At 42.2% G+C, this 25,457-nt stretch overlaps 1 protein-coding gene across 1 annotated transcript in view; it reads left to right on the top strand.

Moving 5' to 3' along the window:
* The window catches only part of LOC143853371 (protein transport protein SEC31 homolog B-like), a 93,507-nt gene that overhangs the window by 52,741 nt on the left and 15,309 nt on the right, over positions 1 to 25,457 (top strand). The window contains exons 17-20 of the mRNA XM_077363120.1: positions 20,167 to 20,282; positions 20,423 to 20,629; positions 21,995 to 22,120; positions 22,222 to 22,519. Coding sequence (XP_077219235.1) covers positions 20,167 to 20,282; positions 20,423 to 20,629; positions 21,995 to 22,120; positions 22,222 to 22,519 — 747 coding nt within the window. The remainder of the gene's footprint in view (positions 1 to 20,166; positions 20,283 to 20,422; positions 20,630 to 21,994; positions 22,121 to 22,221; positions 22,520 to 25,457) is intronic.

Raw genomic sequence — 25,457 nt, 5'->3', positions numbered from 1 at the left:
CCACTGCGTGTGACATATTCTTCTTTTGAACTTTTTTCCTCACTTACTATTACAAAATTCTATCCTAGGGTATCTCTCATGAAGGATGCATCATGGTCGGGTCCGACTGTATTTGGAACTTCTCGGGGAGCAAAGGATTTTCTCTGTGCTTTTCTCCTTGGCTACTCTTCGTTCAGCAATTGTCTTTCAAAATCTCTGGCGAGAATTCTTCATTTCTGGTGATTGAGCCATCCTTTTTTCGATTTTCATTCACTGGTTTTCTCCAGCATGTCGGAGGCAAGTGATTCTCAAAATCCGGCAGGGAGCGATGTTTGTATTCTAGAGACGGATTCCTCTCCCGAAATTGGGATGGAGGAGGAAGTAGAGAAGGGGGTAGATGAGATGGGTGAGAGTGAGCCCATAGTTAAAATGAAGAGGATGAAGAAGAGGGCGTCCAAGAAGAGGACATCAGAGGACTCTGAGGCTATTGAGAGCGTGACTTCCATTAGGGATTCACCGACCTACGATATGGTCGGTGATGAGTTGGAGAGACTTAGTGCCTGGAGCAAACTCTGTCTACGGAGACGGCCTAGTTATTTGAATCGCTTATGGGAGTCGGTGAGCCTTCTCGACTGACCGATGGCAGATCATCGGTAAGTACCCTGACGCTGGGTGTCCTTGCCGGAATCCGCAGTAGGTATAGGATTCCTTCGGAGTACGGACTCCGTCTTCCGATGCCAAGCGAGCGAGCGAGCCTTTGAGAATTCGGTGGAGGGCTTCTCTTCCTCCTGCTCCTTTCTGCTGCCTTGGAGTTCTATGGGGTTGCTTCGACTCAACTGTTTCCTAACAGTTGGGGAAATCTTTTGGCCTATATTGCCAAATGTAAGCTTAAAAAGGCCTCGGTATCGGTCGCCATCCTTTGCCGATACTTCACCTTAAACCAGGACGGATGCTAGTTGAACTTGACCCATCGTAGGGGAGTTCGGATAGGAGACAAGACTTCTTCCTTCATTAAGAAGTGGAAGAACGAATTTTTCTTTATTAAAACCCCGGAATCTGCGGGGTGTAGGGGTGGGTATTCGGTTAAAACCGAACCGAAAAATCGAAAATATCAAACCGAAATTATTTCGGTTTTCCAAAACTGGAACCGAAACCGAAACCGAATTTAGTTAGAACCGAACCGAACCGAAACCGAAAAATGAAATCGATTTTTCGGTTTTAACCAAAAAAACCAGATTCACGGTTTTTTTTCCTACAAAAGCTTTGGCACTCTCAATCGGTGGTCAAAATCATGAGTTAGAAGTGAAAATTAGGGTAAAATGTAAACATAAAAAGGGAAAAAAGATCTGGAAGGGAAGCGAAAGTAAAATAAAAATCTAAAATTCCAAAAATAGTGAAAGGCTGAGGAAGAAAGGCAAAAGGAAAAAGAATAAAAAGGGAAGGAGAAAAGAGAGAAGAAAAACTCATGTAAGAAGAAGGTGCAGAGCTCTACTCTGAAGAGAATAGTGAAAAGCTGAGGAAGAAAGAAATGCAAAAGGAAAAAGAATAAGAGAAGATGAAGAACCTTGACGGAAGTTTCAATGTTCGACCCTACAAATGGAAAGAGAAAAATGAGATGAAAGGGGAAGAAAAGGGGAAATGAGATTTGGGACAAAATACAAAAAAAGAAAAAGAAAAAAAACCTACCTGCGAGTCGGAGATGGGGTCGGAGATGGGGTCGGAGATGGCGGGTGGTCAGAGATGGGGTCGGCACTCGCCGGAGTTACAGTGCGATGGGTAGAGAATAGAAAAAAAAAAAAAAACCTAGCTTTGCCTTTTGCTGTCTTTCACTCTTTTGCAAATGAAAAAAAAAACGAAAGTTAAGACTTAAAAGGGGAAGGGGGGGGGGGGGGTGGATATATCAACTTACTAGACTTACTACCTTATTTTTGGTTTGTAAAACCAAAACCAAACCCAAAAAACGTAAATCGATATTTTAACACAAATTCAGTTAATTCGGTGCAACCGAATATTTTTCTTTGGCAACCGAAACCGAACCCGATCAACCAAAATTGTAGCTATTGTAAACCGAAACCGAACCGATCCACCCCGGAACCGAACTGAATTGACCGACCGAATTCGGTTCGGTCTGTTAATTCGGTTTTAACCGATTAATGCTCACCCCTAGCGGGGTGGAGGTTTCCCTTTGATTGGAGAAAGACTTCTGGGGACAAGCTGAAGATAATTCCCACTCTAGGTTCGTTTGGAGACGCCATCTTCAAGGACGTCTTTGAGGGAGAAAAGATAGATTGCCGAACCTTCAGATTCGAGCGGAAATTAGTAGAGTATGGATTGAGCAACGCAGTGCTGAGCTCGGGTGACGAGGTCGAAGAAGTCGGCGAAAACCAAAGTGGTAGTTCTTCGTCAATCTCTATTTTATAGGCTGCTTCTCGTATTCTTTTTTTCATGTCACTGATTCTGCCTTTGTGTTTTATATAGGCATGGCATCGAAGCAGATAGGTGTTGGGGTTGTCTTGACTAACTAAGCTCTGGATAAGGCCAGGGCTTTCCGAGCAGGATACGCAGCAACGGCTGCCAAGAACAAAGAGATTCATACTGGTAAAAGGCCAGCTGGAAAATTGGTGGGAGAATCCGCCTCGAGTAAAAAACAGAAGGAGACCGAGCCAGTGACCAAGATGGTTCCCGAGCCTTCGACCGAACCGAGCCTGCCAGTTTCTTTGGTCAGGGCTGAAGGTTGTAGGAGGACCTAATAACTCTTCCAAGAGATGCCGAAGAAGGAAGCTCTTATGCATGGCCCCCCTTTCGACCTGATTGGAAGGTCGGAACAGAAGACTTGAGTTTTCACAACTCGAGGGTGGCAACAGAGATGGCTTTAATGGGCGTGCTCCCAAAGGATAAGCTGAACTCAATCGGATGGGGGCCAATGCGCTGGCCCTAACTCTTCTTTGTGACGCACAGAAGGTAAACATCCGTTGTTTCTATGTACTTACAATTTCCTCTCCAGATGTCTGTATAATCTCAGTTTGATTTTTCCCTTACTGTAGCTGACCGATACTAGCGCTGCTGTCTCGACCCTATTCTTACACCTCCGTACTGATAATACCGGTCTTAGAGAGAAGATGAGTGTGCTCGAGGAAAAGTATAAGGCTTTGTTCGAGAAGAACAAAGTCTCTGAAGACCTGATCACCGCTCTCAAAGGCGAATTTGAAAAGGCCCCAGCAAGTCAATCAGAAGTTGAGAAGAACCTGGAGAGCTCTTTACAAAGCTCGGGAATTGGTAGCGAATGAGGGTGTGGAGAAATTCAAGAAGTCTAAGGACTTTGCTTTCGCCGTTGCTTACCATTCATTGGAGTTCGAGGCTCAGGGCTTCTCAGAGTGCCGCTGGCAGGTGATGGAGATCGATCTAAAGTTCCAAGTGGATCGATTGGTCTTTCCCAAAGGTGCCGAGGTGATTGAAGAGCTCCTCGACGGAGCGATTGATGATTAGGGGTGTTCTCTTTTTTGGTACCCCCTTTTGTCTTTGCTTTTTCTTGTATTTGCAAAGTCTCATTTACACTCGAATCGAGCAGATGTAATCCATTATTTATAAATACAAGAACCTTTATTGGTACTACTTCTGCTTACGGTGTAAAATCATCCTTTTAACTGTTGAACTGGTGATCCATTTTTAGAGGTTGGGGCCGACTTTAATTCCTAGCTGTCATTGGCGAGGCTCTCTTGGTTTACCTAAGAGTTGAACCAGTGGAGTTTATATGGAGAGTCCGGAGATGAGGCGAAGTTCTTCTACTCCTGACCTTCGGTCGGATCCAAGCTTCCTCACTTGGTGCTTTATGGAGAGAGAACACGCACTGCCGTGCCTTTCCAAAGGTCACAGTTTCCGGGTGTTCCTTTTGTGCTCCCGCACTCGGTCATCGTCCTCTTGATTGATCGGCTTGGAGTTGACTGACTCGCCTGCGCTGAAGAGGATCAGGACTTGCTATCCAAAGATGTCTAGTGGTGGTATCCAAGAGATCAAGCTCGGTCGCACTCACTTATCATCTGGGTGATCCGAAGATCGAGACATCCAGTCCGCCTTACTTAAATGAGACGAACAGGTGCCTCACCCTACTCGCTCGGCTTAAAGGATCATCCGGTGGGCGTTAACCTTTTAAGAGGTTAACTAATGGTCGGTGACCTTGTGGTTGGACCGTAAGTGGATATTGGAGTTGACAATAATCGTAGAAAATAAATTTTATTCATTTTAATGGAGAATTTCATTACATTGAGATATGACCTATTCCTGCATAAGAAAAAAAAAAAAAAAAACGAATGGGCAAACTAATATGACTAAACAAAATTTGAATAAACTTACCAGTAAAACTTTCTCAAATTCTGCATGTGCCAAGTTCGGGGAACTGGTGTTTCGTCTAAATTTTCTAGTTGATAGGCGCTTGGTTGAAGGACTCGGATGATTTTGTAGGGTCCTTCCCATGAAGGGGCGAGTTTTCCGGTGTTCCTTGGATCAGAGACTTCTGACCGGCGGAGAACAAGGTCATCTACTCTTATGGCCCTCTCTTTCATTCTGGAGTAATAATATCGGGCGACCCTCTGTTGGTAAGCGGCGACTCAGACCCGGGCCTTTTCTCTTGTTTCCTCTACAAGATCAAGGCTGTTCCTCATTAGGTTAGGGTTTATTCGTTCATCGTAGCCTTCTATTCTCGAGAAAGGGATTCCGATTTCCACTGGGATTACAGCTTCCACTCCAAAAGCTAGGTTGAAGGGCGATTCTCCCGTGGCGGTTCGGGGAGTAGTGCGATAGGCCCACAACACGTTGGGAAGTTCTTCCGCCCATGATCCTTTGGCTTCTTCACATGTTTCTTGAAGCTTTGTAGGAGGATCTGGTTGGTGACTTCGACTTGGCCATTGGCTTGCGGGTGACCTACCGACGTGAACCTTTGCTCGATGCCGAGTCTATCGCAGAAGTCTCTGAACTGCTTACTGGCGAATTGGGTCCCATTGTCGGTGACTAACATCAGTGATATTCCGTATCAGCACACGATGTCATGGTAGAAGAAAGTCTCCGTAGTCTTTGAAGTGGCCCTTTTTACCGCCTTGGCTTCTACCCATTTGGTGAAATAGTCGTTCGCAACGTACAACATCGTGCGTCTCTTGGTTGAAGCTGGGAAGGGTCCTCATAGATCCATTCCTCACATGGCAAAGGGGACGGGGCTGGCGATTGGCGTATACTGTGTGGCGGGCTGGCGAGGTACCGCGGCGAATTTCTGACACGTTTTTGCACTTTTGATGGAATTCTGATCCTCTTCGAGTATCGTTGGCCAAAAGTAGCCTTTGCGAAGGATTTTTTTTGGGCCACTACCTTGCCCCCCGAATGATCTCCGTAGATCCCCTCGTGTACTTCTCTCATGGCGAGGTCGGTGTCCGAGGGTCAGAGGCATTTCAAAATATGGCCAGAAAAACGATCATTTGTATAGAATTTCTCCGTTCAAGCTGTACTAGGCCGCCTTAGCGATCAGCTTCCGAGCTTCCTTCCAATCCTGGGGGAGTTCTCCATTTTTCAAGTAATGGAGGATCGTATCCATCCAACTGGGCGTGTCTTCGACCTGCTTAACCTCCTCTTTTTCAATGCTAGGCCGTGAAAGAACTTCGGTATAAACATTGCCTAGGGTGGTGGTTTCAGAAGAGGCCATCCTTGATAGTGCGTTGGCTCTGGCATTGAGGGACCTTGGTATCTGTATGATTTCAAACTTCTGAAAACTAGAAATATTTTCCCTCACCTTCTCTAAGTACTTGATCATTCTTGGTTCTTTAGCCTCGTAAAGACTGTTGATTTGACAGACGATAAGCTAAGAGTCGCTATGGGCTTTTAGTTGGTCGGTGTTCAATTGAGAGGCGAGGGCAAGACTTGCGAAGAGCGCCTCGTATTCTGATTCGTTATTGGAGGCTTTGAAGTTGATCCTCAAGGACATAAAACTGTCGGACCGACCAAGACTAGACCGACGCAACTTCCTCCTTCGTTTGCCGATCCGTCCACATATAACATCTAGGGGTATCGTTTAACTTGTTCCTCGATTACCGACTCGTGCCCCTCGTAGTCTTCGGTCGGTACCGTGCAGTCGACAACAAAGTCTGCCAAGACTTGTGACTTAATCGCTAGCCTTTGCTTGATCTGAATGTCGAATTCTCGCAATTCAACTGCCCAGTTGATTAGTCGACCAGAGGTATCCAACTTTTGGAGTACCTTAGGAAGAGGTTGGTCGGTGAAGACGACTATCGTGTGAGCCTTGAAATATGGTCGGAGCTTTCTGGCGGCAACTCCTACTGCGAAGGCAAATTTCTCAATCTTTTCATATCTAGTTTCGGCGTCATAGAGGACTCGGCTGACACAGTAGATGGGCTGTTCGAGTTTGTGCTCTTGTTTGACGAGCACCGCGCTAATCGCCACCGGGCTTATGAGGAGGTAAATGTATAATTCTTCGCCCGATATTGGTTCGTGAGCAACGGTGGAGATTGGAGATAAGGAGGTGCTCGAAGGCCATCTGACATTCTTTTGGTCCACTGGAAGCTTTTCATATTCCTCAGTATCTTGAAGAATGGCAGGCATTTTTCGGCAGATTTTGACGTGAACCTGCTTAATGCGGCGATTCAAGCAGCGAGTTTTTGAACCTCGGTGATCTTTTTAGAGGGGTCATGTTGAGTATCGCTTTGATTTTTTCCGGATTAGCCTCGATACCTCGTTGACTGACCATAAAACCGAGGAACGTTCTCAAAGTGACTCCGAAGGCACACTTGGAGGGGTTAAGTTTCATCTGATATCGGCGAAGTAGGGAAAATGCTTCTTCAAGGTCGGTAATGTGTTGTGTGGCTTTTAAGCTTTTCACCAACATATCGTCGACTTAGACTTCCATATTCTGACCTATTTGCTTTGCGAAAATTTTGTTGATCAGCCGCTGGTAGGTGGCGCCCACATTCTTTAGGCCAAAGGGCATCACCTTGTAACAGAAGAGCCCTTGGTCGGTGACGAAAGAGGTTTTTGGAATATGGGGGCCGTACATCTGTATCTGGTTATATCCGGAGAACGCGTCCATGAAGCTCAGCATCTCATGGCCTAGGTTTTAAATTTCGGTTTCGGTGTCCGTTTCGGCCACCACCGAAACCGAAATGTTTTTGTTTTTGGCCGAAATTTCGGCCGAAATCATGTAAAAATATGATTATGATTTCGTTTATTTTTTTAATTTCGATCGAAATGTCTAGAATTTAGGTGTAAATTTCGACGATTTCGGTTGAAATTTCTGCTATTTCAGTGAAAATTTCATAAATTTCAGTGGAAATTATAACATTTCGGTGTACATTTTTAAAATTTCGGTGGAAATTTTGTTAAAAAGTGAAAAATGAAATTTCAACTGAAATTTTGGCCAAATTTCGGAATTTCGGTGAAATTTTGGCGAAATCTTGTAAAGAAACGACTTCATTTGAATTTCGTTTCGGTTTGTGTTGAAACCGAAATATTTTCGCCAAAATGTTGTTTCGGTTGAAATTTAAAAGCATGCTGGCCCGATGTGGCGTTTATCAAAATATCGATGCGGGGGAGGGATAATCTTTCGGACATACTCGATTCAGATCCGTAAAATCAATACATATCTGCCGCTTACCGTTTGCTTTTTTGACCTTCATCACGTTGGCGAGCCATTCAGGATAACGTATTTCTTTGATGAACTTTGCGTCGAGAAGCTTGTCAACCTCTTTTATGAATTTTTGTTTCTCAGGGGAGAAGTTTCTCTTTTTCTGCTTCACTGGTTTAATGGTTGGGTCGACGCTGAGTTTGTGAATCGCAACTTCCGGGGAGATTCCTGGCATATCTGAAGTTAACCAGGCAAAGATACCTGCGTTAGCTTTTAAGAAATTGATAAGATCAGTTTGATATTTACCTGATAGTAGGGAGCCAATCTGAACTGTACGATCGTTGATCCCTTCGAAAAGCGGTACTTTGGCGAATTCTTCGACGGGTTCTCCTTGAGTGATTTCGGCTTCCAGACGTGGGTTGGTACCATCTATGGAAAGGGATTCTTTGAGTTTATTAGTTCCTTTGAGAGTGGCGAGGTAGCAGTTGCAAGCTTTTTCTTGGTTGCCCCGAACTTCTCCCACCCCCTAATTGGTTTGGAATTTCATCTTGAGATGGGGCGTAGAAACAACAGCCTCAAGCTCGTTCGGGTCTGCCAATAATGGCGTTATATGCCGAAGGAACCCATAGCATGAGGAACCTGTAGATGGACCATTCACCCGGCATTAGCCTGTCCTTTCCCAAGTGCATTTTTTTCAAAGGCATCACTATGGAGGATGTTCACTGAGCTGCTGGTATCGACCAAATTTTTTTTTAAAGTAACAAGTTTATTGAAAAGGAAGAAATCCTACAACGAGGGGACAAGAGGTCCCCCAAAATATAAAAACAAGAACAAAAGATAATTGGTTACATCCCTTCCGGACATTAGAACCCATGGAGATGAGGGTAGATGGAATGTTAACCCCCCCATTCACCAGCTCATTTGCCCTTGTGTTTGCCGATCTTCTCTGATGATGAATTTGAGGATGGAGCACTCGAACCAAATCCTGAATTGCATCAAGAGTTGAATGGATTCGCCAAGGTCCGCTAAATCGGCTTAAGGCCCAAGCAATAGTGTTTGCCGAATCACCTTCAACAATTAACGAGCCAAGGTTGTTCTTCTCATACCACCGCAAGCCAAATAATAACGCCTTAGCCTCGGCCTCATTTGCATCGCAGATTCCCAATGGGTCCGAGAAGGTCATTATAGTACGACCCTCAGAATCCCTAAAAATTCCACCAATACCTACCCTACCTGGATTACCGATTGAACTACGGTCAAAGTTGAATTTGAACCATCCCTCTAGTGGAGGGTCCCACATTTTTGGTGAAATGGTTTGGATATTCCGTCTTTTGCGAACGACGATATGCTAATGTCTTAATATAGATCCCATAGAATAATGAATTCCCCCTTTTCTTCTGGCCCACAAGATAATACTAATTTTGATGTCCAATAAGATATGCTGCCATGACCTGGATTTGTTTTGGAATATTCTACTGTTGCGTTCCGTCTACACATGCCATATTATAACATATGGAATCGCCATACACATTGTGTCGACCAAAATTTTGCTGACGTTGAAGTTGGCTATTATCAGGTGGACAACCACAACATCGTCGTGGGGGGTGAGGATGCCCTTATATTTGTGATCCGAAAAGGATATGACTTGCTCTTCCTTTGGAGTATTCGAATGATGCTTTTTCGATGGCGCTTCTACCGAATGTATTTGTCCGGCATAAGCTTTGCGTCCGGTCGTCGTCGAGCCTCCTGCTGCTAACCCTCCGAAAATTACATCAATGTCACCTGCAATGTTGGGCCGTCTTTCGATCCTGGAATCTACGGAGGGTTGGTCACGACCTTCACTTAGTCGGTCTAGAGAGCGGCGACGATTCGCCGAATGCCATACATCAATGTCGCCTGCAATGTTGGGCTGTCTTGGGCCGTCTTTCGATCCTGGAATCTACGGAGGGTTGGTCACGACCTTCACTTAGTCGGTCTAGAGAGCGGCGACGATTCGCCGAACGCTGTCTTTCTGGGCATCGAAGAACCTCGGACCTCAGAGGTGGTCGGTGATTCCTCGTCGAGTTTTGGAGGTATCTATTCAGATGTCCCTGTTCAACCAACCTCTCTATCTCCTTCTTGAGGTGATAGAAATTGTCAGTCGTGTGGCCATGATCTTGGTGGAAGTGGCAGTACTTGCCTGTGTTCCGCCTCCGACTGTTACTGCGCATCTTCTTGGACCATTGTACAATCTCTTTGTCCCTGATTTCATAAAGGATGTTAGCAACAATAATGTTTGACAGGGTGTAATTATACCTTTCAAACTGTTGGGCCGGAGGAGAACTGCAAACTCCCCGGCGGACACCTTGGCAAAAGAGGGCGTGAATTTACTGTCAACTACTATAATCTTCTCTGATGCTTCGACCCCTTTGCAGGCATAACTTTGATGTATAACTTTTCCCTCACTTGTATCCGGGACATCTTGTCCCTTCCTTATCAATAAATTTTTTGTTAGCTTTCAAAAAAAAAAAAAACTGTTGGGCCTGAGAGCGATTAGGAGGTCGGTTTTCCTGTAGGGGCTGGTTTAATTTGCCAGTTATTGGTTTTTGACTCCTCTTTCATCTTTTCGCCGACCCTGGCGAGTTCCATCTCTCTTTCCATGGCAAAGGATTCCTCGGAGTTAACATACGTATCCGCCCTTGTCATGAGTTCCAAGAGATCTCTTGGGGATCGGCGTTGAGTGAGAGCTTTAAATCTCTGTCTTGTACTGCCGTTTTAAGAGCCACTCGCACCATGCTGTAGTTAGGCTCTTTAATTTGCGACAGTTCGATGTTGAACCGGCCGATAAAGGATCTCAGGGTTTCGTCCCTTGCCTGAGTGCTAATAGGGCGTCCGTAGGTTTTCGGTGAGGTTGATAATTAGATTCTTTGAGGAGAAGGCCTTACACATGAATCCGTCGGTGGCTCCTATGAATACCATAGCTCGATGAAACAACTGGAGGTATTTAAGTGGGTTGGTAGTACCGTCGTCTAAGAAGCACACATACTCTCTTCTTGGTTATTCTTTGGGTGCGCGCACTCGATTCGAATTAAATCCAAAATTACAGATTTACAATAGAGGGGCTGTCCCAATTAGCAAAAGGGGGGTGATATTTCAAAACATCTATAATATATATATATATATATATATATATATATATATATATATATATATATGTTTTCTGTAATTAAAAACCTAACAACTTAGAAGTAATATTAGATATTGGTGATGTTATTGTTATTTGATTATTTGATTGTTCTCTAATTAAATTGTTTGAATTCTTTAACAAAATATTTAATGTTTTAATTTTTATAAATATATAATAAAATATAAAAATATATTGTATTCAGCGTACCCCAACAAACCCATATCCTATTTTTTTTTAAAAAAATAATCATGTATTCGCCTACCAGTATCATGTCGTATCCGCACCTCGTACTCGTATCCGTGCTTCATTGACCGTCGTAGAAGTCCAGATGAGGCATGTCGAAGTTTGGGATGGTGGAGAATTAGCTATTTCGGCGGTGAATGGCGAAACCCCCTCTTTTTCTCATTCGGCGAGAAGTTCTGTATCATATGGTGCCTTCATCTGTTGTTGGACCTCCCGTAATTGTCGTTGGAGGTTGGCCACAACGGCAGGATTCACAGCGTTCGTATCCGTGATGTTCGGCGTCCAACGTCTTGATTCGGAGGGATGGGGTTGAGGAGCGTTGGATTAGCGAACGTAGGTTCTGCCGTACCTCGGTTTGGGATTTCATTGTTGGCCCTTATGTTAGGCCTCGGTTCGGGGCTTGTTTCGGGGATTCCTTCCCTCCGCGGTAGGGTTGTCTCCGGTTTTGGGGATTCCTTCCCTCAGGAGATTCCTCCTCCTCAATGATCGGAGGAGTTTGGATGTTGGGGACTTGGGGGGAGGTGTCCACGATCGGAACCACTGGTTGGGGAGGTATTCTTCGGAGAACATCTTGGAGCACGGAGGTGAAATCCCCGAACTGCCGTGATAGCTCGTTGAACATACCCATTGTTAGCGGAGTTTCGTCGGCCGTCTGGGGTGAATTTTCCCTCATCCGGCTGTGGATTAGCAGCGTTGGTTTGACTTCTCGTCGCCATCTTTTCGCCTTGGGGGGATTCATTGTGCCCTTTGATGCGTTGGATTTTGAAGTCTGCATGTTCCCACGGATGGCGCCAATCTATGATTCCAAAATCTGGTTCTAAGATCAGTGGTTGGTAGAGCTCCGATATGTGATCAGCCTGCACTCACATAGAAAGCGTTAGGGGCCCTGGAGTTGTGGTTCCGGGGGACCACTCTGACATTCAAGTCAGAAATCGGCAAAATAGGAGAATAAAACGAAAGGTTGAAGACAAGTTATTACTCTTACTAGAAATTGTAGAATGTGTACCTTTGAGCGTGGGGGTCTTATTTATGGAGGAGGAGTACACAACTGCTTAGGGAACCTGCCTCAATAGGAATATTTCCTTATTGGGCGATTACCTAGGGAGATAATTACTAAGTTTCCTTACTGGAGTCGATTTCTATCTTGGGGGAGCGACGCTATTGGAGAGTTTTCGTCCTTCGGTAGGACTTTTCATTGGCGGCGCTTTCCTTAATGGAGGGTAGGACTTTTCATTGGCTGCACTTTCCTTAATGGAGACGTTGCTATCTCCAAGAGAGTGATTCTTTGTGGGATTCCACTTTTGAAAGGACTCAATTTCTAATCTTGTGATGAGACCATGTATCGATCATCGAGGGAGGCACCGATTTTACCCCCAACACGACCCTCACTAGTTTGGGACAAAGGCTTAGTTGAGTTGAGTTGAGTTGTATTCTGTTTCAGTAGATATTCATGATCCATGAATTCAGTTCTAAGCTACCCTTAGTTCAGATGTAATAAAGTCCAACCGTGATCCGAGACCAGTCCATCCAGTTAGTTTTTTGGATTCCAGAACCAAGTTGATTCTTGTCACAATTGCTCATGCTGCTGCCGAAAAATTCCTCCAGACCTGTAATGTTTTACAAACCATGGATTGCAGTTGGAATGTCAGATATGAAAAGCAGCAGATCCAACTGTAGAACAGTTCTTAAGTACTGGTTTCAGAAGAGAATTGGATTCCCATTCAGTGGATTTTCTACTTCACACCAATTCAGAGATTCTAAAATCCTTAAGTTGAAAGTGCTTCCGCTACTCTGCCCCTGCACATAGTTTCTACTTTGGGCATCTAGGCTAGTTTCTATTTTCTAGCATACTTGCTATTTTGGTCAGACTTCTTTTTTGTAACCTCTTTCTATTTTGAGACCATTATTTTGCAAGCCTAGATGTGGGGGTTGTGCACATCCATGGTTTTAAATTTCGGCCGAAATACCGAAATTTCGGATTTTAGCCGATACCGAAATTTCGGATTTTAGCAAAGATTTAAAATGGAAACCGAAATTTAAAAATTTCGGCCGAAATTATAAGATTTTCACTGAAATTTCATTTTTGGCTAGGGCTGAAACCAAAACTGAAATTTCAATCCTTGTCCACATCTACTTGGCCCCACACAATCTCTTCACTTATCTCACACCTTGGCCCCACAGTTAAGTCACTTAACTTAGATCCTTTAAGTTAAATGATTTAAGTTACACTCCTTAATCCCATTGGTAGCCAGATGGGGCCCACTCTAACCTCACACAAATTATTATAAATGGGTGGATGGACCCCCCCCCCCCCCCCCCAATGGTCACATACGTGGTCATGGATTCAATCCTTGGTTTCTCTTAATGAAAATGATGCTTTTCTTAAAAAGTTGTTTCCATGGGAGGCTATGATTTGGCCGACACTTCGAATTTATTGCCGACACATTCTACACGACACCGCTTTCCACACGTGTCAACACTCCTTTAGACACTTTTAGATGTACTGCTAGAAGTGTAGCAACTTTATATGTGTTTGAGTGTGACACTATTTGTAGTTTTTTTAGGGGTTTCCATGTCAGATACCTCGTATCCGTGTCGAAACTTAGTTGAAACTCGGCACACGAATCCATGTCCACAAATCATGAGTATATGCACTTTCTATTTTAGCCGTGTCCCAGTTTCTAAATTTTGGGAGTTTGCCGTGTCCGACACCCCTTGTCCGTGTCGAGATGCAACACTCGTGTCCGTGTCCACAAATCATAGATGGGAGGTATCCTATCATATGGTATTGTTGTGAGTGCTCTCGTACATGTATACTAGAATGGGCTGTATATGATTGTGCACAACGATGGTAGTTGAGTAGCTGTTGTAACATTTTGTAATCATATGTAGTTCAATCGGTTGAAGGAATAATACATAATGATTATTTCAAATTCTGTTTTCTTTATTTCATAGTTTAAAATGACATCAAAGATCCGATTTGTATCCTTAATCTTTTTCTTCTACAGTTGCATACTTCATCAGTGATCAGAGATCAGGTTTTGGATTCAAGGCGGGAATATCATCTTAGTATTTTTTTTTTGAAAATGATTCATCTTAGTCTTAATTACAATAAACTTGCTGACATGCTGTTCAGTTTTAGGTGTATGTCTGGATTGCATATATAATTTCAGCATCTTTATATGACAAATAGACCAGAAGGGTGTGAGTTTTCTGAGACTTTTTATGGATTTAATTCTCTTTACAAGGCCACCTCCATTCAATTTAAGGTTTGTCACGGAAGAAAAATGTGACATTTTAGTTTTGTATCTTCTCAATTTGCACGACTAGTTCAGGTTTTTCAGGAGCGTAGAAGTTTGAAACATATCCTCCCCCCCCCCCCCGCGCGCGCGTTTCTACATATTCAATTTCCCTGTCTTCCTCACTTATTTAAATGGTTAGCATGGTTTACATGGATCGTAGCTTTTCCATATCTCTTTGATCATTTGTTAGGGGCTCTGAATTCCCATTAAAGGCTATTTCATCAAAAAAACAAAAAAAAGGGGCTGCCAGATTGAGAGGTTCCTATGATTAGTGTAATGGATTTGTTGATGTTGCTGATGTTGAACCATATTCATTGATTGCTGTTAGGTTGTTTATATTATGATGATTTCATTCTTACAATTATCCGAGTGCAAGACCTTGTGTTCTTGGGTGTTCATTGATGGATCCGATCTAAAGCCCATTCTGGTTTAATGTGACGAGGGCTTGGAATCTGTGAAATTCCTAGTGGCATACTTAAACATTACATGGATTCTAGATTCTGTGGTGGTTTTAATTGTAACTAAGCAAATGCAATTTGCGTATCTGAAAAGGCATGTAAGGCTTTTTGCAATGACTGTATCATCAGTCCAATCAATTACAAATGAATCGATTGGAACAGGAATTCGTGGGAATGACCCAAGGGGTCTGCGCAGCTGTTTTACTATTTTATCTCTTATTTGTAATGAAATAACTTTGTTGACCCTAATCTTTCCTTTTTTCAATGGATATATAATCAGCCTGATCGATTACAAATGAATTGATTGGAACAGGAACTCATGGGAATGACCTGAGGGATCTGCCCAGGTGTTTTACTCTTTTATCTAATATTTGGGATGAACTAACTATTGTGAGCCTAATCTTTACACCCTATCATGAGTGTGAAAATCATTAGAGTGATGCCTCGTCATTACATCTGTTAAAGCATTGAGGGAATCATCTTCACTACATATTTTGAAGCTACTTAGAGAAGATGACGATTTAGCAGAACTCTTCGTTAAAGAAAATATACTCCAGATTCTTACTTTTAAGGGACGAGCACACATGAATTTGTTATATTTGGACGATAGTTGCAAATTTCTCTGTATAATTGAAAAACTCTTGAAAAGATCCCAAAATTTTATCCCCCATTTTAAACATTAAAAAATCCCAAATAGTTGGAAAGCAGAAGCATGGTGATTTATTCGTCAATTTCTCATACATTGCATGTAAATCGCGCAAAATATACTCCAGATTCTTACTTTTAAGGGACGATCACACATGAATTTTTTTTATTTGGACGATAGTTGCAAATTTCTCCGTATAATTGAAAAACTCTTGAAAAGATCCCAAAATTTTATCCCCCATTTTAAACATTAAAAAATCCCAAATAGTTGGAAAGCAGAAGCATGGTGATTTATTTGTCAATTTCTCATACATTGCATGTAAATCGCGCAAGAAATTCAAGCCAAGTGTTGAATTCACATCCAAATCTAGCAAACATGTGCTCTTAACCATCATTTGGTACCTTTTTCTGGGTATTGTATAGGAAGAGAGTACATGTAGTAGATATATGCATGATAAATAAATAACATGTGTGTTTATTTTTCTTTAATATTTTCCAATTTCTTCCCAAATATTTCCCCATTTTCCCAAATTGTTGTCTCGTTGATTTATTTCCAAATCAGAACTTTGTAAATACGGCTTGGGCTAATACTATAGTGGAAAGCCATGTTACTTGATGGGGATATTGCAAGACTGTCGCCAAATGGTGGTGTCGATATTTTATTGAAACATTTAAAAATGGACTTTCTTTGACTTTGTCCGTGTTTACTATTCAGATCCCAAAATGGTTATACAATCATTCCAGTAATTGTTTCGTATCTTGATCCAAGTCCATGCGTAATTTTCTATAGCAGTGGGTGACAGATTGGGATGCATCAGATCGAATTGTAATATGAGGTCCTTTGCTGATTTCATTGCTAAGTTTGAGCTGGTAGACCTTCCTCTTTCGGGGGCTTCCTTCACATGGTGTCGTGGTCAGAGTAGAAGTCGTATTGATTGCTTCCTTATTTGCCATTGATGGCTTGATTTAACTCCTGACGTTCTTCAGATAGCCTTGCCCCACTCTGTCTCTGATCATAGCCCTCTTATCCTTGATCCTAGATTGGAGTCGTGGGGGCCTCCTCCTTCCAAATTTGAATTATCGTGGCTTTGCATTCCTAATATGGTGGAAAAAATGGGAGATTGGCGGTTGTCTGCTTCTGCAGAAGGTCCAGCTGATGTTTTGATTGGCCTAAAATTGAGGTATGTGAAGAAAAAGTTGAAAGAGTGGGTTGGGGAGCGGAAGCGGAAGCGACAATATGGTGGAAGGAAACGTTGGATTGAGAATCGCATGGTGGAGCTAACTGCCTTAGAGGAAAGTGGCCTTGGTGACGAAGTGGAGTGGGAAGAATTGGGAAGGTTAAAAGAAGAGCATAAAAGTGTGCTTCTTCAAGAGGAGATTTCTTGGCGTCAAAATCTAGAGTGAAGTGGCTCTCGGAAGGGGGCAAAAATACGGCATATTTTCACGCTATGGCTAGTGCTAGGAGGAAAAATAGAATAGAGTCGCTTAATGTGAATGGAAATGTGGTGAATAGTAAAGAGGAGATTTCTAAAGCTATCTTAGATTTCTATTCTTCTCTATACTCATCAGAGAACATGGTTCGACCCATTCCTGAGGGAGCTGAGTTTTCTAACCGTTCCCCTATCCAGAGACAATCCATCATAGAATTCATTAGAGAACTGAAAAATGTCAGGCTTCACATATGACCAACACGATTGGAAGAACGCTAAACAAAAGCCATCTGGCCCAGGAGCCTTATCCTTACCCATAGAAAATAATCCTCTTTCTATCTCTTCCTCCCCAAAAGGTTTTCCAAGCTCGAATGGGTGGAGGGGGCCTCAAAAGTCTCGGAATACCGTCCCATTAGCTTGGTGGGATGTTTGTATAAATTGTTGGCAAAAGTTTTGGCAGATAGACTGAAAAACGTGCTTCCAGTAGTCATCTCGGATAGTCAAAGCGCTTTCGTTAGCAAGAGGCAAATATTGGACTGTTCTCTCATTGCGAATGAAGCAATTAACTCCTATAAAAAATATGGAAAAGGTGGTGTCTTATGTTAACTGGATATGGAGAAAGCTTATGATAGAGTTGAGTGGAACTGTTTGGATTACCTCTTTGGGAGGATGGGTTTTGGTAGCCGGTGGCGAGGATGGATCAGAGAGTGTTTCCTCTACTTGGTTCTTCATTTTGATTAATGGATCCCCTAGAGGTTTAAGGCAGGGGAATCCCCTTTCTCCCTTTCTATTTGTTATAATTGTCGAGACTCTGCGCAGGTTAATAAAAAAGGGTAATAATTTGGGACTCTTTGAAGGTTTCAAGATCGGCCGTGACTCTGTGGAAGTGTCATTACTCAAATTTGCAGTTGATACCCTTCTCCTTTGTGCTCCTATGGAATATCAAATTTTGAACTTAAAAGCCACTCTCAGATGCTATGAAATGATTTCAGGTCAGAGAACCAACTTCCAGAAATCTAGGTTGTATGCTTTGAACTCTTCACAGGATGATCTTTGTGGTTTTGCCCAAATCATGGGTTGTAAGGTGGAGGCCCTTCTATCTTCTTATCTTGGTCTTCCCCTAGGAGTTGGGAGACCCAATAAAGTATTATGGGAGCCTATTGTTGAAAGAATCGAGAGAAGATTAGAAACTTGGAAAAGGAATTTAGTATCTAAAGGAGGTCGGCTAACACTTGTTAAAGCTGTGTTAGGAATCATCCGTATTTACTTTCTATCTCTTTTCAAGTGCCCCGTGAGTGTAGTGTTGAGGATTGAGCAAATTCAGAGAAGATTTCTATTGGGGGGAGGGAGAGGTCAAAGGATAAGAAAGGAATTCCATTGGTTAAATGGGAATCTGTTTGCGTTCCATTTGATAGGGGGGGTGGGGGGGGGGGGGGGGGGGCTGGGAATTAGAAGAGTTAGAGACTTCAATCATGCTCTTTTGCGAAAATGGTTATGGAGGTTTGGGGTAGAGGAATCTTCATTATGGGTGAAAGTGATAGGGACTAAATATGGTTTCTCGGCTGGTAAATGGGGTTCGGTGGACTTATATAAAAAAAGGTCGTTAACGTTGTGGCGGGACATTCATAAGTTGAGTTACCTTTTTGATGGTGGCATTCGATATAAAGTCTATTCCGGGGACCGTATTAGATTTTGGGTTGATGCGTGGTGCTCGAGTGAACCTCTTATGGCCTTGTTCCCTGACTTATATGCGGTCGCCTCAGAAGGAGGCATTAGTTGGTGAATGCTTTGAGCGGGAGGGAAGCAATGTGAATTGGGTGCCGAGGTTTAGAAGGAAATTTTTCGATAGGGAGTTGGATTCAGTTTCCAGCTTCTAAAGTTGATTGGGGGATGTTACATCAAAAGATCTGGTTGTGATAAGAGAGTATGGATTTGGAATTCATCCGGCATCTTTTCTGTTAAGTCCTTCTATCATCATCTTGTGCCCGACGGTGTACCCTCTATCTCAGCCAAGGTATGGAAATTCCACTGTCATCCTAGAGTTAGTTTCTTTGGGTGGGCGGTGGTTCATGGTCGGATCCAAACGATTGACTTTCTTTGGAAACGGGGCATGTCTCTCGTGGACCATTGCCCCTTATGTTTAGAAGATGGTGAATCTATTAACCATATATTTATCCACTGTAAGGTGGCTAGAGAGGTGTGGAGCCGCATTCTTGTGCGGTTTGAATATATTGGTTTTTTCCTCTGTCTATCCCTGATTTAATGACTTACTGGGACACTATCCCTTGGAAGAAAAAGGGGAAGGTGTTATGGAATATTTTTCTTCTTGCCACATGGTGGGTTATTTGGAATGAGAGAAACTCAAGAGTCTTTAATGGGGTGGCCAAATCTCCATATTGGCTCTATATCAAAGTAATTGCTCTTTCTATTGCTTGGGCGAAAAGCCTTTCATTGTTTCAATTTGTCTCGGCCTTTGATTTATGGGAGGGATGGCAAATAGTGTGCAATGAAAGTGAAGCTAGATCTCGAATCATTGAACATTGGGTGCCTCCTTCGGTGGATCGTCTCAAGTTCAATTTTGAAGTGTCCAGTTTGGGCAATCCGGGGCCGGCGGGCATTGGAGGTCTATGTAGAGACTCTTTTGGGTCAGTTTTATGGTCCTTCTCTGGCCCTATTGGAGTTGGTGATGCAACTGAGGCGGAGGTTAAAGCGGTGTACCAAGGAATTATAAAAATTGACAAGGCTCTTTATAGTAAGACAATGGTAGAGGGCGATTCTAAAAATGTGGTGCAGTGGCTTTCGGGTTCGACGGTTCCCCCTTGGAGATTTTCTTCTTTTTTTGAGGAAATTGAGGATTTAACTCAAGGATCCTCTATTGTATTTAATCATGTAAGGAGATCTACTAATTCTGAAGCAGACTCTCTAGCTAGGGATGGTGTGGTTAGGTGGAGGTTGGAATGGTTTGATTTCCTCCCCCCCTGATTTCTTGGTTTATTTTGTACCTTTTCTATCCTGTTTGTTCCTTTGAGGACCTTCTCGGTTCTCTTTATTAATTCATTCTTTTACCATTTAAAAATAAAAATAAAAATTTCTGTAGTGTACAGATTTTTTCACACGACCTGATATTTAAATGCTAACTTGTCAATATTCTGAATGTCTGTAGAAGGGAACAGGGGGATGTATTTTTTGTCATTTATTTTCTTCTGAATATTTTGTTATTTTACAAAGCTTGACCAGGTACATTTTTTTAGATATTTTAGTCATGCAAATTTCTTTCGACAGTTTGGATGTGTCCATTGACATAATGATCTTTGGGCTTTTGCAGACAGTGAAACGCTCAAAGCATTGCCCTTTGATAACACCGAGCCACAAGCAGAACCCGTGTATGCTTCCGATCCATCTGGCGTTAGTGCAGTTGATACCTCTCAACATTATTATCAGGTACTTCTCTTTCAAAACTAGTTCTAAATTTGATATGTTCATAATGTTTTTCTTTTATGTTTTATTCAAACATCTGGTTTTCTGTGACTGTCATGTTTATAAACATTCATGTTGGCACTTTTTTGTTTCTTCTTTCGTAGGAAAAACCAGTGTCACTGCAGCATCAGAGTATACCCACCAGTCCTTATGCCGAAGGTTACCAACAGCCCTTCAGTGCTTCATATGGGGGAGGATACCAACCCATTCAACAGAGGCAACCATTTCAAGAATACATCGCTCCTGGACCTTTCCAGCCTTCTACTTCCCCTCAGATGTTTCTCCCATCACAGGCACCTCAGGTTCCACAGGTGATTCTCATAGCAAGTTTTGAATTTTCGGTTTCGGTTTCGGTTTCGTCCTCGGCCTCAGCCGAAATTAAAAATTTTGGTGGAAATTTCGGTAATTTTGGTGTAAATCTTAAAATTTCGGTATAAATTTCTGTTTCTGTCCCGGCTGAAATCTGAAATTTCGATGGAAATTTCAGTATTTTGGCCGAAATTTAAAACCATGTCTCATAGTTGGGCTAAGCCTTTAGAAAGTAAAGGAACCCTTCCTGATTTTCAAAAACTAACAAAGTACTAACCACTGCTTTTGGAATGACTGCTACTCCATTCACAAATTGCTGTATCATTGGACTCTGTGAAGCACGGATAAGAGTACGGGGTGTGGGTACGACACGATACGGGTACATGGATACGTGATTTAAAAAAAAAGGATACAGGTATGTTGGGGGGTACGCTGAATATAATATATTTTTACATTTTATTATATATTTATAAAAATTAAAAAAATAAATATTTTGTTAAAGAATTCAAATAATTTAGTTGGAGAACAATCAAATAACAATAACATTACCAATACGGGTGCGTGAGCCTCCGGAGAGTACCCGGTTTGCACCCAACACAGATGATGAGGGCCTCCGAAGAGTGCGGGTGTGCCCAGGTACGCCCTCATCCTCCCAATGATGTTTGGGTGCGTACCCGCACCCAGAGCGTACCCGGGCGCACCTGCACCCGCACCCGATACGGGTGCATGGGCCTCCGAAGACTACCCGTGCTTCATAGATTGGACTGCTACCATGATGTTTCCAACTTTCTTGGCTCCTAATAAAGTTTGTACATCTAAAATAAAAGTTTTTCTTAACTATGTTTTATCCTAGAGGATGCACTAGTTTTATACTTTGGATTTGTCTAACTGGAATGTGTTAGATGCACAGGGTTTGTGAAATATTAGGGCGGTTTTAGGCTTGTAGTCATTTTGACCTCTTTAAAGGAACTTTACTACATTTATTTGCCAAAGTTTCATGTGACAGATATTTGATGGTGTTTGGTCATAATTTAAGAATTAATGGCACTGCCACACCAGAAATCACAGGTTTCAGGTGACTGAGATATTTAATGGTGTTTGGTCATAATTTAAGAATTAATGGCACTGCCGCTCACAGAAATCACAGGTGACCCTCCCTAAGGGAACTGTTTACGATATCTATTCAAAGAAATCTCAGGCGACTGAGATACCAAATGGTGGTTGGTTAAAATGTAAAAATTAGCGGCACTGTTATTTTGGGAAGTCAGAATTTCTTCTATGTATGATGAAATGTGGGTGTAGCATTCTTTTCTAGAAGTGAGACATTACTTTTTTTAGCCAATAATAACTTTCAGTTCTTCATTTAGGCAAATTTCGCTTCACCTCCTATCACTACACAGCCCACTGTGAGGCCCTTCATTCCTGCAACACCACCTGTGCTGAAAAATGTCGAGCAATATCAACAACCTACTTTGGGCTCTCAGCTGTACCCTGTGTGTAATTCCATCTTTATTGTTGAACACTCAAGTCATTTCTTATTTTGTCTTGTAGCTGTACGCACTTACTAAACATTTACCTTTTATTTGTGGCGCAGGGAGTTCCTACTCCTGCATATCAACCTGGACTGTCGGGATCTACTTCGCTTGGCAGTGCCCCATCTCAAGTGGGTCCAATTCCTGGTCCAATTCCTGGGCATAAGTTGCCTCAAATTGTGGCACCCACCCCCACTCCCAGGGGTTTTATGCCGGTGACTAATCCAGGTTTTGTTCAAAGACCTACCATGGGCCCCATGCATCCACAAAGTCCCACTCAGCCAGCACAGATACCATCAGTCACCACACCTCCAGCTCCACCACCCACAGTGCAGACGGTTGATACTTCCAATGTGCCTGGTAATTTGCATTCCCTTTGAAGTCCGATGTTATACACCAGACTTATTGATATTTTTTATTTTTTATTTTTTGAATGGTACCAGACTTGCTAAATTTTCGTGTTTGAAAATAGTCCTTGACATGCGTTTAATGTCTCCAAGCCTGTTAGGGGCGGAATATTGTTCTGCTCTTTCACAATTACAATCTCTTTTGCCTTTATTTAGGGATGTGATGTGAGGGAAGAATTAGTTTTGCAAAACTATTTAGAACATAGTACCGTAAACACAAGTTAAAGTAATGAATGAAGAAATTGATCAGTATATTGGTGAACAAAATGAAGGTTTTTTTTTCTAAAATATTTGGAAAAAAAGTATACAGTAGGATGTGGATAACTTCCATAGGAAGAATAATATGAGCAGTACTGTTAACTAACCAACTTCTCCAAAAGCTTAAGCTGTTGGAGAAAGGCGTTATTTATCTTTTATACTTTAACACTCCCCCCACGTGTGGCCCACTCGCCAAACACGTCGCACATGTGGTCCTACTTTGGACCGACCAACACATGTGGATTTTTGCTATCTGGGATGTTTGAATTCGAGACCTTTGGCTCTGATACCATGTTAAATTCTAGAGATTTTACTGAACTTGGATATCTTGGATTAAATTACAAAGACAATTGATGGTGCTTATAAAGAGCACTTACATGATAAACATAGAAATAAATCAAGACAACTATGAAAAGAGATAAATATAAAATTCCTGCCTACTAAGATTGGCCTAATTGCTAATTTAATTAAGCTACCTAATCCAGCTAGCTTTCCTTTTCACCCCACTTGCCTAATCTACACCAAGATAATCCAACGGTCTGATCTGACAAATCTTAACACGCCCCTTCAAACGTATATTGATTGAAAATCAATAAACATTTGCTTACAATAAAATTTTCCAAATTGATTACAATAAAATGTCCCCAACACACTTAGCGGTGCAATGCACACCAAGCTGATGAAGAAGGTCTTGATTGATGCTTCTTGTCAAATGTACGCAAAAGCCGGTTGCCGAAAGGAAGCCACAATGGACTAGATGAGACTCAAGGCCCCTATGGACGAGTCTACATGAAATGGGTCACTATGGACCGTACCAATGCCAAAATTGGCGAAATTCCTCTATGGGCAAGAAACCCTCTCAGGCACGCACTCCAAGGGTCCGAGAATACATCTCAATGGACTAAAGCACCTCAACTGAGTAGAGTAGCTACTATTTCAGGCACGTACCCCAAAGGTCAGAGGCATATACCTCAATGGACTGAAGAACCTCAACTGAAATAGTTTGGAAAAAGAAAGATTTGAAAGAAAAATAAGATGGAGACAAACGACAACTAACGGCTCAAGGACGACAATTATTGGCAAACATAAAAGGTCATGCAAAACCTTTCATTAGAAATTGAGCAATGTGTATCCAAAGAGGGCTGCAAATATCAATAATCGGTAACGATATTTCTCTAAAGAAAGGTAAGAGGGTGTTCTTCTCAATTTTGGGGTTAAGATATTTGGGTAAAACCGTAAAAGCAAAGGAGTTTAATTAGTAATTTGGAGGTAATTGGGTAGGTAAAGAAGAAAAGGGTTTCTAGAGTAAAACGAGGAGTCTTAAATATGATATAAGTAGAAATTTGGGAATAAATGGGAAGGAAGGGTGTGCTTACCAAATCTGGGGTTGAGTATATTGCAAAAGACAAAGGAAAGGATGTAGCCATTAAAATGAAGCATAGTAATTGCCCCAGCTCTTCTCACTTCCCCGGAAGAGGCATTTCGCTATATGCCACATACCCCACATGTCTCAATAATACCTTTTCAAACCCCATGTGCATGGCCTTGAATTACGTAATTGCTCCTTTACAGGGCATGATGCAAAAAATAGTGTTGTTAGCTACTGTAAAAAGAAAGGGCTGCACATAACCTTTGAAATAGCAGAGTTTTGCTGAAAGGGCTGCACATAACCTTTGAAATAGCTTTGATACCATGTTAACTAACCAACTTCTCCAAAAGCTTAAGCTGTTGGAGAAAGGCGTTATTTATCTTTTATAACTACCAATAGAGGAGTTTGATAAAGATTCCCATTATGAAGAAAAAAAGAAGAATATTGGAAGTATCTTTGTAGGGAACCGAATACAAAGAAGTACTCCATCATCGAATAACGAATATGTGATTGGTGGCTAGTGTTAACTACATTTTTTTTGAGTAATGATCAATCCATAGCAAACCTCGAAGGCACAAAATGAGACCGAGGTCTCCAAATACAACCAGAGAGGACCAGAAGCAAAGAACAACCCAAAAGAAAAATAAACAAAACGAACACTTCAACAGAACAGACGGAGGAAATCAAAGAAGTAATATGATCTCTACCTAAACTTTTCCCTAGTCAACTGATCCTCTTCACTATTTTCGAATCTCCAGACATGTCCACTCCTGGGCAAATAAAAAATCTCCTCCAAATAATCGATGGATCTCTGAGGAAAGCTTTGGTTATACTTAAGCCACCTACTGACGTTGAGGGAGTCACCCTCAACAATGACATGATCAAGCTGCTCTTGATGAATACGGCGAGAAACATAGAGAAGCGTAAGAACCTTCGCTTTATTAGAGTCCCTTACATCAAATCGGACTCGAAGACGCCCAAAGAGTCAAACTCTCCTCGGAACTAAGGAGAGCACCAATCCTTGACCGGCCAGATTGTTGATACTTGACCCATCAAAACTAAGCTTCAAAGGATCTCAGCGAGGCAAAGGCCTCTTTAAAAAGTTATGTTTCACCTCTCAATATTTCTAAAGGAAAAAAGCCGGATAACTTTTGAACGAAGGGAGGAAAGATTTCTAATGAACCACACCCACAAAGGTTTGTCTTTGAATGAAGAAGACCTTCTTAAAGCACCCTTTAAATACTCCATTATTTCTTTCTTTCCA

The sequence above is a fragment of the Tasmannia lanceolata genome, unplaced genomic scaffold (assembly GCF_043159265.1).
Source record: "Tasmannia lanceolata isolate RefF3 unplaced genomic scaffold, GAP_Taslan_0.1 ptg000019l, whole genome shotgun sequence".
In the NCBI taxonomy this organism is placed as follows: domain Eukaryota; kingdom Viridiplantae; phylum Streptophyta; class Magnoliopsida; order Canellales; family Winteraceae; genus Tasmannia; species Tasmannia lanceolata.
This window is presented reverse-complemented; position numbering and strand designations above follow the sequence as displayed.